The sequence below is a fragment of the Lagopus muta genome, chromosome 10 (genome assembly GCF_023343835.1).
Source record: "Lagopus muta isolate bLagMut1 chromosome 10, bLagMut1 primary, whole genome shotgun sequence".
Taxonomy (NCBI): Eukaryota; Metazoa; Chordata; class Aves; order Galliformes; family Phasianidae; genus Lagopus; species Lagopus muta.
In genome coordinates, this window is record NC_064442.1 from 12,034,791 (window position 1) to 12,050,097 (window position 15,307).

The following is a 15,307-nucleotide window of genomic DNA, read 5'->3' on the forward strand; positions in this document are numbered from 1 at the left end:
TTACATTAAGAAGTCCTCCAATAATACAAAGGCTTCCTTCAGGTTCTGCAAGTTAAGTGACAACTCTCTGTTGTACTACTAAGCATAACCCACAGATTTTGATAATCACCAATTTCAAAGGACACTATAGAGATCTCCTCTTTTTCTAATTCACCCTTGCTAATTAAAAAAAATTATTTTTGATGTAGCCTACCTTCTGACTCCTCAGTGATGAATACACCAGCTTTCTTTTACCTACTTCCATTAGTAGCAATGAGGAAGATTACTTTCAACGGTCTTCTGAAAACTATTGTAGGGAGAAAGCTTTTCATGGTTTTAATAACTTGATCTAGATTTTAAAATCTAGCTACTGTCCTTTTCATCACTGTCAAAGTGTGTGACTCTAAAACAATTATGAACATTCAGATGCTCCACTTGACTTGTTTATAAGAGTTAGCTGAATACGCTCTCCTTCTGCATCACTAGCAATAAGTTTAAGAAATCTATCCGAAGTATATCTGTACCAGTCAAGAAAGACAAATTTATAAAAAAAAATAAACATTTTCATGAAGTGTAAAAACTGAAACACAAAGCTAAAAGTGTTTTCATTGTCATAACATAGCTAACTCATTGTTTTAAATCTAAAACTAAGAAGTAGCAAGTACTTCATTTTTATCTGAAAATGGTGTCATCGTGCATCATTCCAAAAGCACCATCAACCATTTCAGCTAAAATGTTTCCTAGTCACAAAGTATCAAACAAAGCTTTTAAAGACTTATAAAATCTTATTTTAAACATTCCCAATCCCAGTGTAAGAGTGTTGCCACCACCACCCAAACCAGCAAAACAACATTAGATGCTAAAGTTCAGTAGTGAGGCCAGATATCCCTCATTCAAAAAAAAAAAACAAAAACACAAAGCTTTTCACATCAATGACATTCATGCTAGCAATTAGAATTCAGAATATTTTGCTTCTAAGAGAAGCTTGCATTCACTGAGAGTGTTCCCTTTGAGCCTTCACCTGTGAGCTTTTAAAGAAGCATGGCTACAGACCAAAATGATACCACATTCATGAATCTCTTGAGCGTCGTTTCTGACTGAAGCACAGCTTTCCATATCTAAGAAAGAACAGGGATTCAGGAAGGCTTTGAAATGGCAAGTTATGTTCTGTGCATAGAAACTATAAGATAAGAGATCCCTCATTTGCTGCTAAAGGTATGATAGCCAGGACACAAGCCATTGCAACAAACTGAAAAATCTCTCATTTCTTTTGACATGGAATCCCTTCCTGCTCTTGGAAGATTATTCTTTTATGCTCCTCCTTCTCCCTTTACAAATCTTTACCAAATCACCTTAGCACCAGGACAGTATTTTTTTCCTGTGGGATTTGGGGGCCGCCTTCTCCATAGTCATGAAATACATCAGTGTTACCTTAAAAAAAGTTAAATGCATACACATTACAAAACTTCCACAGGAAGTAAAATTCAAATCTTATTTTATCTAGCTGCCTTTTCTCTAAAGGCACTTTCCCACTGGGATCCTCCTTAATCTAGGAACAGTATTCCACTTAAAATACACACGTCCATTAGCTGGCAGTGACTCTGTATTGTTTCAAATCCTCGTGTATATGTACTTTCTTTTGCGTTCCACTTTTCTTCACCAGAAGCACTTTTTTTTTTTATGAGTTGTGTGCTAAAAATACATTTGACAAAAATGGTCCTGACGTTCATTTTACACAAAAGAAATAAACTGGCAAGCAGACTCAAAAAATACTTAGGGGTCACTTTAATACCACTGAAAGAAATAGTTCTCAAAGTGTGAGTGGTATCAACTTCTACACAAAAGTATGCCTGAAAGTATTAAATGCAATTCTTATATCCTTTTGGTCTTCTTTATCCACTGTACATATTTTTATATCAAACATAACATACAGCTAACAAACAGGCCTGAAATTTCCCAGTGCCTTCAAAGTGAATCAATAATGTAAACGTGAGTTAGCCTGATGAGAAATATCCTTCCCTTCCTTCCTACGCTACTTCTTCTCCATCCCCCATTGCACAAGAACAGAATTTAGTTAGATTTTGGGTGCAGGTGGTAGTGATTTTTCAAAGTACTGTCAAAAGAAAGATTCATTAAAATAAGCACTGCTTCTGATTTTGGAGGAGCAAGGTATAATTTCTAAGAATCCTGATGATTTTGGTTTGGTTTTGTTGGTTTATTTTTTCTTAGCAGATTTAAATGTTGCTATTTTCACATATACACTCTTAATAGACTACTAACACTGACCCAACAAAACAGAGCATTTAAAGTCCATGATAATATCTGCATCAAAGGAACGAGAATTCCACTTTAAAGAATAAACAATCCCTTATTAAATATAAGTACTGAAAAGAAATTGCTAATTAATCAAATACCATCATCCTATTTATGTGTATTCAAGGAAGACAATCTGTAAACAAAAGTTCATATATTTCACCATTCCACACGTTTTTAAGCAAAAAAAAAACAACTAAATCATTAAAACTAATACAGTCATTACAGACAGACTGTATTTCTGAAATAGTACCAGAGTGTGAGACAAAACTATCATTACGCTCATTTCAATAGAATGAACACTACAGTGAGGAAAGATGAGGCAACAGAATTTGCCAACCAAAATTTATTGGAGGCTAAGAATTTCCTGTCTCTTGATCATGACAGTCAACAGCATGTCAACAGAAGTTCAGAACTAATTTTTCTCAGAATCATGACCCAGCACTGGTCTCTCTCCAGGCTCATAAGAAAAGCATGGAAATGTCATACAGCCGATTATAAGAAACCATCCATTCCTCCTACCCCCTCTTTTACATTTTTGGTTCATGTATCTGGAAGAAATATTTTGACTGAAGCAAGATTATTACTCATAGGGATCTTAAAAATCCACTTGTTCTGAAAGGATCGCTCTACTCTGTTCTCCATGATGTTTAGTCTCCGATAGCAGGAAGAAACAAATGTTACTGCCTTTGTGATGTCATTTGTTGTTTTTGTCATTTTAAAAACAGAATATGGAATAGCTTAATAAATGGCTTCATCTTCATAAGTCCTTTTCTCTTTGATCTTTTAAATGAGATGAATTACATATACAAGGGATGCTCTGAAAGTAACGCCTCCTATTTTATTAAGTTGGCCAACAACATCAGAGGTGGATGTTGGTGACATGGCAGTACAGGTTGAACCTCCCCACCAATATTCCATTACATGTTATTGTCACGTGACAGATGGCAGCAGAGAGGCAGTCTGACAAAATGGCACCTGACATGAAAGCATAGATAAAGCAAAACATTTTTCCTCCATGTGGAAAAAAGGCACCCATGGGCATTCATTAATGTTTCTTAACATTTCTGAAGACCAACCATTGAATGTGAGCACAGTGAGGTGATGGGTGGTGCATTTCAACAGTGGTGACAGTGAGTCACCTCCACTGGCACAGATTTTTATGAGTGCAGCATGCATGCTCTTGCTCATCACTAGTAAAAATGCATGGTTAACAGTTGAAAAAATAGTTCTAGAATTGGTTCTTCAAAATAGTATTATTGTTCTCTTTGTAACTGTTGCAGTTTTCACAAAAATAAATAGGAAGTCTAACTTTCAGAGCAAACTAGGTAGTATATATAAGAGAAACAACTATGTTCCAGGGACAGGTTTGCAGGCACAATCTTTGACAGTTTTACAAAATAGGAAATGTGGAATTCTCATGGAATTGTCTCAAAGAAAAGTACATTCTAAAAATGCACAAAATGGTTGGCACAGTGCAAATTAAAGCATTAAATTCATTTCTAAATCCTCTGAGCCCTGGGCTGCTGGAGATGGTAGTCGATAGTAGTAAAAAAAAAATTGCCTCCTTGAGATGTGCTTGGTGGACAGCAGCTTGATGATTGGCAGCACAAATAGAAGACAAACGAGAAAGCCTTCAATCTGCAGCTGATGCACAGGAAGAACATGGGGAGCTGAGTTTACAATAGAGAAAACATTACCAAGCTAATGGCACAGGCAATCATTTGACCACCATGCATCTCTGATAGCAGCAGGGCATCCATTTTCAGTTAAGTGTTAGAGTACCTTTTTGCTTTCTCTGACCACTGCAGGGGTAAAACAACCTATGCGTGAAACCCACTGACTGGTAATAAATTACTATATTGGATACTTTTTGTTTTCTTTCAGCAATGACTTTACTGTGTATTCCTGCTATCATTACCAATTAAAGTGGAGATTGCGTTAGCAAGCTATATCTAACTGTATATCAGTCCCTATGCTCCAATTGCTTTAGCAAGTATCACAGGGTCAAGAGGCTCCTTTGACCTTTATCATCTAAGTCTCTCTGACCACTCACTATTTGAAGCAATCTCAGCTGAACAGATGGACACTTTTGCAGATTCTATAAAGCTTAGAATGTAAAGATAAATGAAATTGTGTTTGGGGCTTCAAACTAGTTTATGAACATAAAATATTGCAAGCAAGTTTCACAAAAAAATCTCAGATTACAAATAGCGTTTCTTAAATTCATACTATGAATACAACACCTATCAACTACAAAATATTTGTAGCTTCAACATATAAAACTAAAGGCTTGATACAGCCTTCACAGATAGTTATCATGAAGTTACTACTAAATATATAAAGCTTAATGGTTCATTAATGAAAATTTAATCCAGCATTTTTCTGTGACTAATATATACCAAATGTTCCAACAGATCATACAGTGGAGAAATACTAAAACAGATGTTATAGAGCACTCAAATAGAGCTTGGAGTTTAATTTCAAATTTCCCTGATCTTAAGTATTCAAACAGCTCTCTAAATCAGTACACAAAATTTAAGTCACACAACACTTAAAGAGAAAGCAAAGTTCATTGTGATGTCTGAAAAACTGGTAATAAGTATAAATTATATATAAATGTTGTTCATTAATGACATTGAATAATCTTTTCAGCTAAATTGCATCAGAAATCTGCATTGATAAGTTCATAGTCTTAAGTAACAAAGGTAATGCTCTCTCAACTGGATTCATTGTGGAAAAATCATTAGACTAAATGAAATTGAGGGGTTTTTGTTTGTTTGTTTGTTTTTTTACACTGCTTTTGTTTTCAGGAAAATAATCACTTAGGAAGTAAAGTTCTGACCTGCATGTTCTGCTAGAGTGTCATTTATGTTTTATACAAATACTGCCTTAAAACATTTTTCGTTCTTTTTTCAAGCACAATCTGAATTCAATCAACAATTCAAAGCAGTCTCACTAATGATGAACTCTTTAAATATGCAGCTTTTTTTTCCTTAGCTTTGTTGAAATTGATGAGAAATCCAGGATATGGGCAAAGATGCTTTTGGTCAAAAATGCTGCAAATTATAGGTGTGCAACTAAAATGGCTAAAACATACACCATTGCTAAAAGCCTGCCCAGGGCTGAAGGATGAAAATCATCAGTTGCTCTTTCACCTCCATATTAACAGGCAAGAAGCACCCTCTATCCCAACAGAACTCCTACAGATACATACACACTCCCATGCCTACCCTGCTTAAGGATCCCTTCAATTTAGGGAATACAAACAGTTTATCACTAGAATTTTCTATGGTCTCCTAAAGCTGGCACAGACAGGCTGGAACTACCTACTCCAAAGCAATGCTGTCTTTATGCACAGAGGATCACACAAACCAGAGGCATTACTATATCGGTCAAACAGGATCCTCTTGAGAAGGACATACATAATTTTCAATATCATTTACCCTTTTAGTACCTTTAACAAAGCCTCTCAGATTTTTATTGTAGAAAGAATGTCAAAATGAACTGAGGACCCTTCCACTTCAAAATCAGACCCACCTTCTACACTGACAGTCTGTGAGCCATGAAAATTTTAGATGGTAGGAAAGTATGAGATTCTTTTTTTAAAGGAAGACATTAGTATTTGCACATTCAGTACATAAATTATGTCAGCATCTTAACATACCAATGTAGAAGTAAATTTTCTAACAAAAAATGATGCAACTCTAGAAACATAGATTTCAGAGATGGGTGGCAGTGAAAACTTCCTCAGCATTACTCTGCACTTAGGAAGGAAAGCTGTAACATGTAACATGGAATCTTACTGAAGGCAGTACTATTGCAGAGGTTTCCAAGAGGACAATATTGAAAAATACATATTGAGACATACCTGGTTTGTTGATTCATCTTTCTCAGAACTATTGAAAGAACAGAACCTGGCCATCCAAACAAATTTAGGTTTGAGGATTAAAATGTAGAAAAACAATAGAAAAACGGAAATGTATGCACAGGTGTTGCTGCTTTGTTGTCTCTGTTGTTTCAAAATTGAACCACAATTTAGTACTTAATTCTCTAACAATTAACAGAAATGAACTAGTTATCAGAAGGAAACTGGAAGACAGTGAATCTTTTCTTGCTGAGTAAAATTTGGTGTTGGTTTCAGAAGTCATTTTGCAAGGCCTAGTTCCATCATTACATTTAAACTCTCAATATATTTCTAAAAAAGTTACCACTGTTTTTAATAGACAAAGGAGTACACCTCAGCAAAGGCCTGCCTGTGTTGCTTGCTATCTGTATTTGTACAAACAAAATATGCTACAATATCACAAAGGTAGCTTTTCCTTTTATTCTGATTTGTGGCAATGAGTGGAGAAAACACCAAAATCAACGAATTCATAACTTGGTAGAGGGGTTCATCAAACTGCAGTAACTTTCAGCAATGCTGGCACGTGGTCCAAGCTATCACTCTCTCAGGATCGTGATGCCCTTTGACTGTCACCTATTTGATCTAATAATTCTGAAGTGATTCCTTCATTGTACTTATGTTGTCACATTGGTCTCATTGCATGTTTCACAGGAAACATGGTGCTGAAATGCTTTGCATCTGCATCACGGGAAATCCATATATAGACCTTTGTTTCTTTGCTCATTTTACTATTGCATTTAAATAACTTACTATCATATACACACACACATATACATATATATAAATAGCTTCTGAACACAAATCTATATATAAGGAAAAGAGATAACCTGACAGAAGAACAAAAAATTACCCTTTTCCTGTTACTGACATTCTCCCACTTGGTGTTAATAGTTTAAATTAAAGTGATCAAAAATCTGTATCTCTTATGCTACTCTAGATATCAAACTGAAATAAATGGAATACACACCTAAGGTTCCACAGTTTACAGTATCTGATTTCATATTTGAAAAGTAATATTTTGTATTTATGTTTATATCTCACTTCCATTATTCTATCAGACTTCACACTGGTAAAATTTACCTTGTGATTTTTCCAGTTTCCCAATAATTAAATTGCACTTAATAACTTACTAAAACAAACGACTGCTGTTGTTCCAGTTCACTTATGTCTTGCTTATTCTAGGCAACATAAAGTAGTTTATTATTTATCATTTCTGCACATTCTATTGCACATTGATTTAAGTAATTCTATAAAAATACTAACTTCCTACTGAGGAAATACTTTTGTTTCATAGGCATCCTGCTTACACATATTTTGTTTCAAACAATATATATGCTATCACATACGTGAATGGGAAGCTCTGCAGAACAAATATTAGGTATGTCAACATAACGAATTTAAAATGTGCTTTAGTACTGTTATAGTAACTGGTACTTCACTCCAGTTACATTTTCTTTTAACAGTTGCATAAGCCCAATGACTTCTTATGAATCTTGTGTTGAAATTTTAACTTTCTGCACCATTCTCTAATGGCTATGTGCTCAAAGATTCGTACTTTAAGGAAATGTCAAGTGAAATATATCAAGCAGTAAGTATTTCCATAAATTTTCCTATAAAAATGTATTTCTTCCCCTTCATTATCTTTCTCATCTCACATAGCTATGAAAATGATCTTAAAATTATTTTTTCTAATCTAGCTCTTCAGTAGTATAATTCAGCAGATCAAGGATTTCAATGGAATTTGACTTAGCAGTGATCGCTCAAATTGTAGAAGCCTCTCTTCTTCCTATATCTCCACATAAAGGAAGCTCTAATTACATTATTTAACCATGCACTAAAAATAGCAATCTGATAACAGATTTATATCCAAATTACTCCAACTAGCAGCTGGAAAATTTTCTAACGTGAAACGTTTGTGGAACATCAGGAAAACGGATTCCATTCAATTTTTATGTGAAGATTTAATTGTTTCACATAAAGCAAGGCATTTAAAAAAAAATTTTTGTTTTTAAATACTCAGTTTCATTTTCACGAATAACTGATTTAAAGGTATAATAACAGCTAGTTCCATACAAACACCACAAGCACACAATCTAGCATGTAGTCTATTGTAATTAAGACCAGAAGATTCAATACCTATTGCTACTGGCCAGGTATCATAGCAACCTTATGTCATTGAATACTACTGGAAAACTGTTCAGCACCAGCAAGACTATGCTTCAGGAAAATCTACAATGGCACTACAGATTGTCAACATCTGTGGGGGTTGTTACAGAAGGAACAAAAAAGAAATCCTTTAAAAAACCAGCAAAGCAACAATAACAACGAAGAAAAACAACCGAAAAATGATAGGGATATGGCAGGACCATTAAAAGTAATATCAAGAAGGAAAGACTCTCTTTGTCATTAGTTATATAACTTATGCATCAACATCCTAATATCTATCCACATAAGCTGGAGTTAAAATAACACTGCTACTGCATTGCATGCATAAATCCTCAAAATATTTTCTCTCTTTTTTTTTTTTTTACTCATTATTTATCACTAATGTTAATTTGAAATCACAACAGAATCTTAAAATAATATTTCAACTCCCAAAAATGAATTCTAGATAGTCTTCTATAAATCTGCAAAAAAAGAAAAAACAGGTTACTATGAACAAGAACCCAATATTGATTTTTCTGCGGTGCAGTAAAGCATCTCCATTCTATTTGGCTGCTGTCAAAGCCACTCTTTAACAGCTGGAGTCAAATTGCACTATTTACAGCAAGAACCCTTGTCAAGTGGACCATAAGTAGTCTAACAATACGCTATTCAAATGGCACTTTGCCGCACAAATTGCTGACTTGATGAATACCCTATGTCAATGACTAAGGCCAATATAAAAGTTTCATTTTTATGAGAGATTTTTACATTCACATACTAAGTACAGCTTTCTTGAAGAACTATTAAACTATATATTTTGGGTCTTCTGACATTGAATATAATTAAAATCTGTTTAAATATACCTAGGGTATTTGACAATACTAATATGGATCTTGCCTTAACTGCATTTGTCACACTCATCTGTTATTGGTACTCCCACTGGCACGTGCACCACAATAAGAGAATTAAAATGGTCAAAACACCATGAAATCAAAGCATTCTGCCTTTGTATCTGTGATTCACATGATGACAAATGTTTTGAAATAAAGCCTTTGAAGCTGGTCTGCTATGTGAGGATATTTTTCTTAGGATGGAAGAAAGAGACCATTGTCTTGCAGATGGATTTTTTGTCTCAAATATATTATTAATGATAAAAAAAATGCAATAAATATTAATCTTGCCTATGAAGTTCATGTGGATCACTGTACAAAGTAAGTATTTCTTACAAACATAATGCTGACCTGACAGAATAGATGGAATCCTAACATTTTCTGTTACATAAGTCATTGAAACTGAATTTTTATGCAGACTGAAGTGGAATTTGTTTGTTTTTGGTAAAATTGGAGTGTTATTATCAATTTAGCATGTTAACTTCCTATTATACAATTTGTCAGAGAAGCAAATGGATAATGAAATATTGATTGTATACATGCATATTAAAGCATCTCAGATTTTCATGATAGTTTAATCTGAGAGGACATTGTACACAATATGGCATGAAGGCATTGAACTCACTTATATCCACGGAACTTCCACTAGCTTCATGAAATCAGATTTCAAGAATATATTTAAAGATGTTAAAATGCTGTGATTCAAAAAAGTCAATACAAACACTTGGAAAAAAACTGAAAAAAGTTTCCAGATCAAGAACTATAAAAAAATGTATTTTTCTTAAGAAGCCCTTGATTTGGACTTCATAACAAAACAGCTTCAACTATAAGAAGCCACATGGTCCCTTTGTGCAGCCCATACCAGGTTTCTAGAATAACATTATGCAGACTTCCATTGTTCACTTAATTGTTATGCTCAAGTTGGCTACCTCCTGTACATTTGGCCACCAGCAACTCCCACACTAATCTACAGAATCTGGTCTAACGGGGTTGGAGGTGAGATGAAATGCTGGATGCAAATAGTGGCAGAGTTTGATGAATGCTGTTTCTCCAAGTACAGACATTTCTTTGTTAGGGAATTAGACTAACATGACTGTAAGGACAAAAAAGAGAAGGTGAAAGAAAAAAAAAAGTATGTTGTCAATCATAGGGAAGTTTAAGAGCCATCAATAATATTTTCTAAGGAGTTTTCATTAGGGCAAGATAACTAATGAACAAAGTTGAAAGATGAAAATAGAATATTTCATTGCAAATTCAGAGCAGTCAAGACACATGCCTGATCAAGAAGAGTGCTATAAATTATTACAACTCTGTCACCTCTTGTGACATTACTTCAAATTTAAAATCATGGTAATCCACAAAGTACATTAAACTCCTCACTTCACAATTTGCCAAAAACTACTTTCCCAGATTCCATGAACAGCACATTCTTTTTCTTAAACACTTTGTTAAACTCATGCAATTTGAAAATTGAAATATAATATGTACAGCCAAAACACTGCTCCAAAGTCATCTATTATAACTTTGTTATTTCTCTTTGAAAAAGCTAGAAGAAATTATTCCTTTAACTAAAGTAACAGTGAGATCAGATTCTGTGTCAATGGCCAACTAGCACACCATCTGCCCCACAACATGCTCAGCAGGATTATGCTTTAATAAGACTTTTCAGAAAATGGGATCAAAAAGAACTTTAGAAATCAGACTAAGATTAGTAAAAGGTCAAAGAGAAATATAAAGAGTTGAACAATTATAAACTCAAAGGCATATTTAAATTGTAAGGACAATTAGGAAAAAGACTAGAAGAGAAAGTTTACAATAAGGACTTGGATTAAGCCATCCCTTATCAAACTGATTTTTGGAAAATCTAGTATTTTGTTTAACGCCATTTAAAGAAGGAAAAAGCCAGAAACCATTCAGAAAGCTGTTTCCACATATGAGTCAAAATAAAGCATTTCTCATCTTCCCATGTTTATGAGAAGGTAGTTTTGATCTACATTCAATGGCTTCATCTATTTTACTGCAGGGAAAAGCCATCCTGAAAAACTAGTAACTAAGAAGGACTACATTTGAACAAGCAAAGTTGAAGTCCCATTCTTAAGATTCTTTTGTATCAAGAGTTCAGTTAAATATACTTAATTCCTGGTATACAAACTAAGTGTCAGAAACAGTACCAACCTTCGTCTTTCAGTCTGAATAAGGGTTATACATATCATATTTGAGATTGCAACAAAACCAAGGTTGTATTAAAATCTGGTTTTACATTGAGCAAACACAGCCTTTTAAAATATCTACAATAACAATTAAAAATATACATATTTAAGCAATAAATAAAAAATTACTATTGCACTTTCAACTTTATTTCTCATTTTCTAGTATCTCTTATTAGTTTTCTCGGATTTAATGGTACATTAGTAGTAGCTACAGTAAGGTGTTTCCATCTATTGCTTAAAAACAACAACAAAACACAATAGTGTAACTTTTCTATCTGTAGCAATTATTTAGTTTAATGATATCAGTGAAAAATTGTGAGAGAAAGCTAGGTATTTTTCCTGGCCAGATCACTCCTGAAGACTGATATACACATTTGTGGCCCAATATCTCACACAATGAACTTTCTTTTTTTTTTTAAGCAATAAAGTGCCAAGTTAATTGCACCAACATCAATGAAAGGCACTTTCACTCTGTTCTCCGTAGTTAACAAAACAAACACCAAGTAAAAGCTACCATTGGATAACAGAAGAAATCAGCCTCTGTAGAAGAGCAGAAAAGACATATGAGACTTTTCCCAAGACTCATCCACCTGAACTGGCACATGCAATAGCTCTGAGGGTATGACTCATAGATGCAGTCTTAATTTAGGTTTGTAAGGAGATATGCTCAAACTGTGCTCAGCAATTTGTTCTACGTAATAGTACTAAACAAATAGGAGCAAGGCTTTACAAACTTAAAATCAAGTCTACACAACACAAATGCAGGACTACACAGGGAAGGTGAAAAGTTAAAGAACTTGGATCACAATTATTTCCTCACACATTAATTTTCATTCTTACCTTATCTGAAGATTTTTCTGTCTGAGTAAGATTGTAGATCACACCACGCTTATAAGAGCTGGAGGATTTGTATTGAACATTTTTATTTCTTCTAGACTCCTGAGATACAGGATGCAGAGAATCCGCCACTAAGTATTCTGACTCTTCAATGGAAGAAAGGATTGCTTTTGCTACTTCACCTGTTTCATGCCGTTCCAGAGTGCCTAGAGAAACACAAGTTGTAATTTTTTAAGAACTACAGTCTTTCACAAAGCAATTTATATCAGTATATTTCACAGGAGTATGCAAGTCATGAAACTGCACTTACAGATCAGCCAACCAAATCCTTACTCTCTAGATCTTAGAAAAGTAGGTTCTATTTCACTGTATTAATACATTTAAAAAAAACTAAAAACTTCTTTAGATGTTACTGCAGCAAATATCTTAAACTTCAGGAAACAGGATATTCTGTATAATGTAAGAAGCTAGATGCACTTGTCAAAAGGAGAAAAGGAATTTTAGAATACGACTTGCTCAAAACTGTCATTTGTCTTCTTCCCTCAAGCCTTTGCTATGTACATAATTAACAGTGCAAACAGTAACACTTATGTAATATTTTAGTGCTGTCCTCTAGCGTTCTAAATTACAAACAGCAAGGGAAAGCTCAATTTTTTCCCTCTGAAACATTTTAAACAGTAAAAACACAAATGCAGCACAACTAGATTAAAAGCCCAGAATACAAATACAAGTTTTAAAGGATTGTTTCTTCACTTGTGTGGATATAAAGAATCTGATTCCTTTAAGCATCATATCCATATTATAAATAGACTTAAGTGCTACTTCTCTAATTAGAAGAATTTGTCTCTGTTCTTCTCCAGATATTTCCTCAGTTTTACTTTTCATTCTTACCATACTTTCCCTATTCCTCCCAGTGAGTGAATCAGAAAAAAGGTAGCATATGCTGAATGACAGCTCCTTATTTTAGACTTCTTTTATTGCAGCCAATGAAAAAGAAAAAAATCATAGGGCCTAAAACCAATTAACTTCTGACAGGTGATTTAATTCTCTTTACTTCCTTCTTGCTGTATTTTTCCACACTTCATATGATTTCCTAGGTTAGTGCAAGGGAATTAAATGCTATCAAGCCAGCCATGGGGCAGGAGGCTGACATTACTAAATAGAGCAAGATTGTTTAATTTTGTTTGAAGACAGCAGAACATCTCTTCCACGGTCCTGGACTGTTCATGGGTCAGTCAGGTAGCCTGAAAGCCACACAGATTTGCCCTGATTCCCTCTGCTTTAGGTTACATGCCCAATTAGAGTTTTCTTTCTTCTTCTTTACACATTGTACAGTGGGCTCCCAAGAATGTAATGAGGTTCAACGAGGCCAAGCGCAAGGTGTTGCACATAGATCAGAGCAGTCTCAGATATGTGGACAGACTGGGATAAGAGTCCATTGAGAGCAGCCCTGTGGAGGAAGATTTCAGTGCCCTCTCAGAGGTAAAACTCAGCATGAGGCAGCAGTGTGCACTTGCAGTCTGAAAGCCAACAGTGTCCTGGCTGTGTCAAAGCAGGGGTGGCAGCAGGGAAGGAAGGGGACTGTTTCCCTGTGCTCTGCCCTCTTGAGGCCTCTGTGTCCAGGTCTGCAGCCTTCATAACAAGAAGGATGTGGAACTGTTGAAGTAGATCTAGAGAGCCAAAGAGATGATCAGAGGGTTGAAGCATCTCCCTTTTGAAGAAAGGTAGAGAGAGCTGGGCTTCTTCAGCTTAGACTTCAGCTTTCCAGTACATGAGGAAAGCTCATAAACATGAGGAGAACTGGTTTTCTACATGGTCTAACAAAAATAGGACAAGAGGAAACAGCTTTCAACTAAAAGAGGAGAGATTTGTTAGATGTTGGGCAGAAATTCTTTACTCAAAGGTGATTGGGCATTGGCAGAGGCTCTTCAGAGGACTGTAGATGCCCCATCCTCGGAAGCATTCAGAGCCAAATTGGATTCAGAGCCTGGGCAGCCTGATCTACTGGGTGACAACTCTGCCCATGGCAAGGGGGTTGGAACCAGATCTTTAATGTTTCTTCTAACCTAGCACTCCATAATGCCTTCTCAGTCCAACCCTAGCCCTAGATATGGCCTTGCTGAAAGATTCCCCACGTATTTTTCATAACGCTCTAGAAGCAAAACATCAGTCTGAAGATTGCAGAACATTTAACTATAAACAATTGAAACAGTTATTCATGACACAAGGAAGCACGTATGTTAGTTACCAGTTCAATAAATACAGCTTTAATATTAAGTATCAAACTAATCTTGAATAGTTTTAAATCACTTCAAAAATAGTGTGGTTTTTGTATCTTCTGTAGCTTCCATGTAAATAAATGGAAACTACAAAAGATACAAAAACCACAATAACACTGTTTGACAGAACACATCAGTCACAAAACATTTCTCAACAGTCACCACTGTTATCTATGCATTTTTACCAGTGATTACTGCACAGAGCCAGCATGCCATGCTCAAAAATATCTGCATGGCCATCCAGAACATTGTTTGACTTTCATGTTATTGTCACCACTGCTGAAATGCACCACCCATCACCTCACCACGCTCACATCCACAAGTTGATCTCCAGAAACATTCAGCAAACTTTGATGAATGTCAGTGGGTGCTATTTTACTATATGAAGGAATTCAGTTTCACCCCTTTGCTTCACCTGCACTTCTGTATCAGGCACCATTTAGTCAGATTGCCTCTCTGCTGCCATCTGTCACATGCCAACAAAACGTAACAGCATACCAGTGCAAAGGTTCAACCTCTACTGCCATACCACCATCACCTGCCACTGATGTCGTGGGCCAACATAATAAAATAGGAGGCATTACTTTTGGAATAGCCCTAATGTTTTAAACAAGCTCTTATATACCATGTATTTCCTATAGGAATTAAACTGTAATTACTCATTTCCTATAAATAAATGAAATAAAACATGGGAAAGATATAAAAGTATTGAATATCTACTATATCCTGAAATGTTTTTTCTCTTAA

At 35.1% G+C, this 15,307-nt stretch overlaps 1 protein-coding gene across 6 annotated transcripts in view; it reads right to left on the bottom strand.

The window, feature by feature from the left end:
• WDR72 (WD repeat domain 72) overlaps positions 1 to 15,307 on the bottom strand; it is a 106,603-nt gene that overhangs the window by 55,408 nt on the left and 35,888 nt on the right. For all 6 annotated transcript variants that reach the window (XR_007379198.1, XM_048956874.1, XM_048956872.1 and 3 more), the window contains exon 14: positions 12,285 to 12,487. Coding sequence is in view for 5 of the 6 variants with exons in the window: in XM_048956874.1 (XP_048812831.1) it covers positions 12,285 to 12,487 (203 nt within the window). In the remaining variant the exon portion in view is untranslated. The remainder of the gene's footprint in view (positions 1 to 12,284; positions 12,488 to 15,307) is intronic.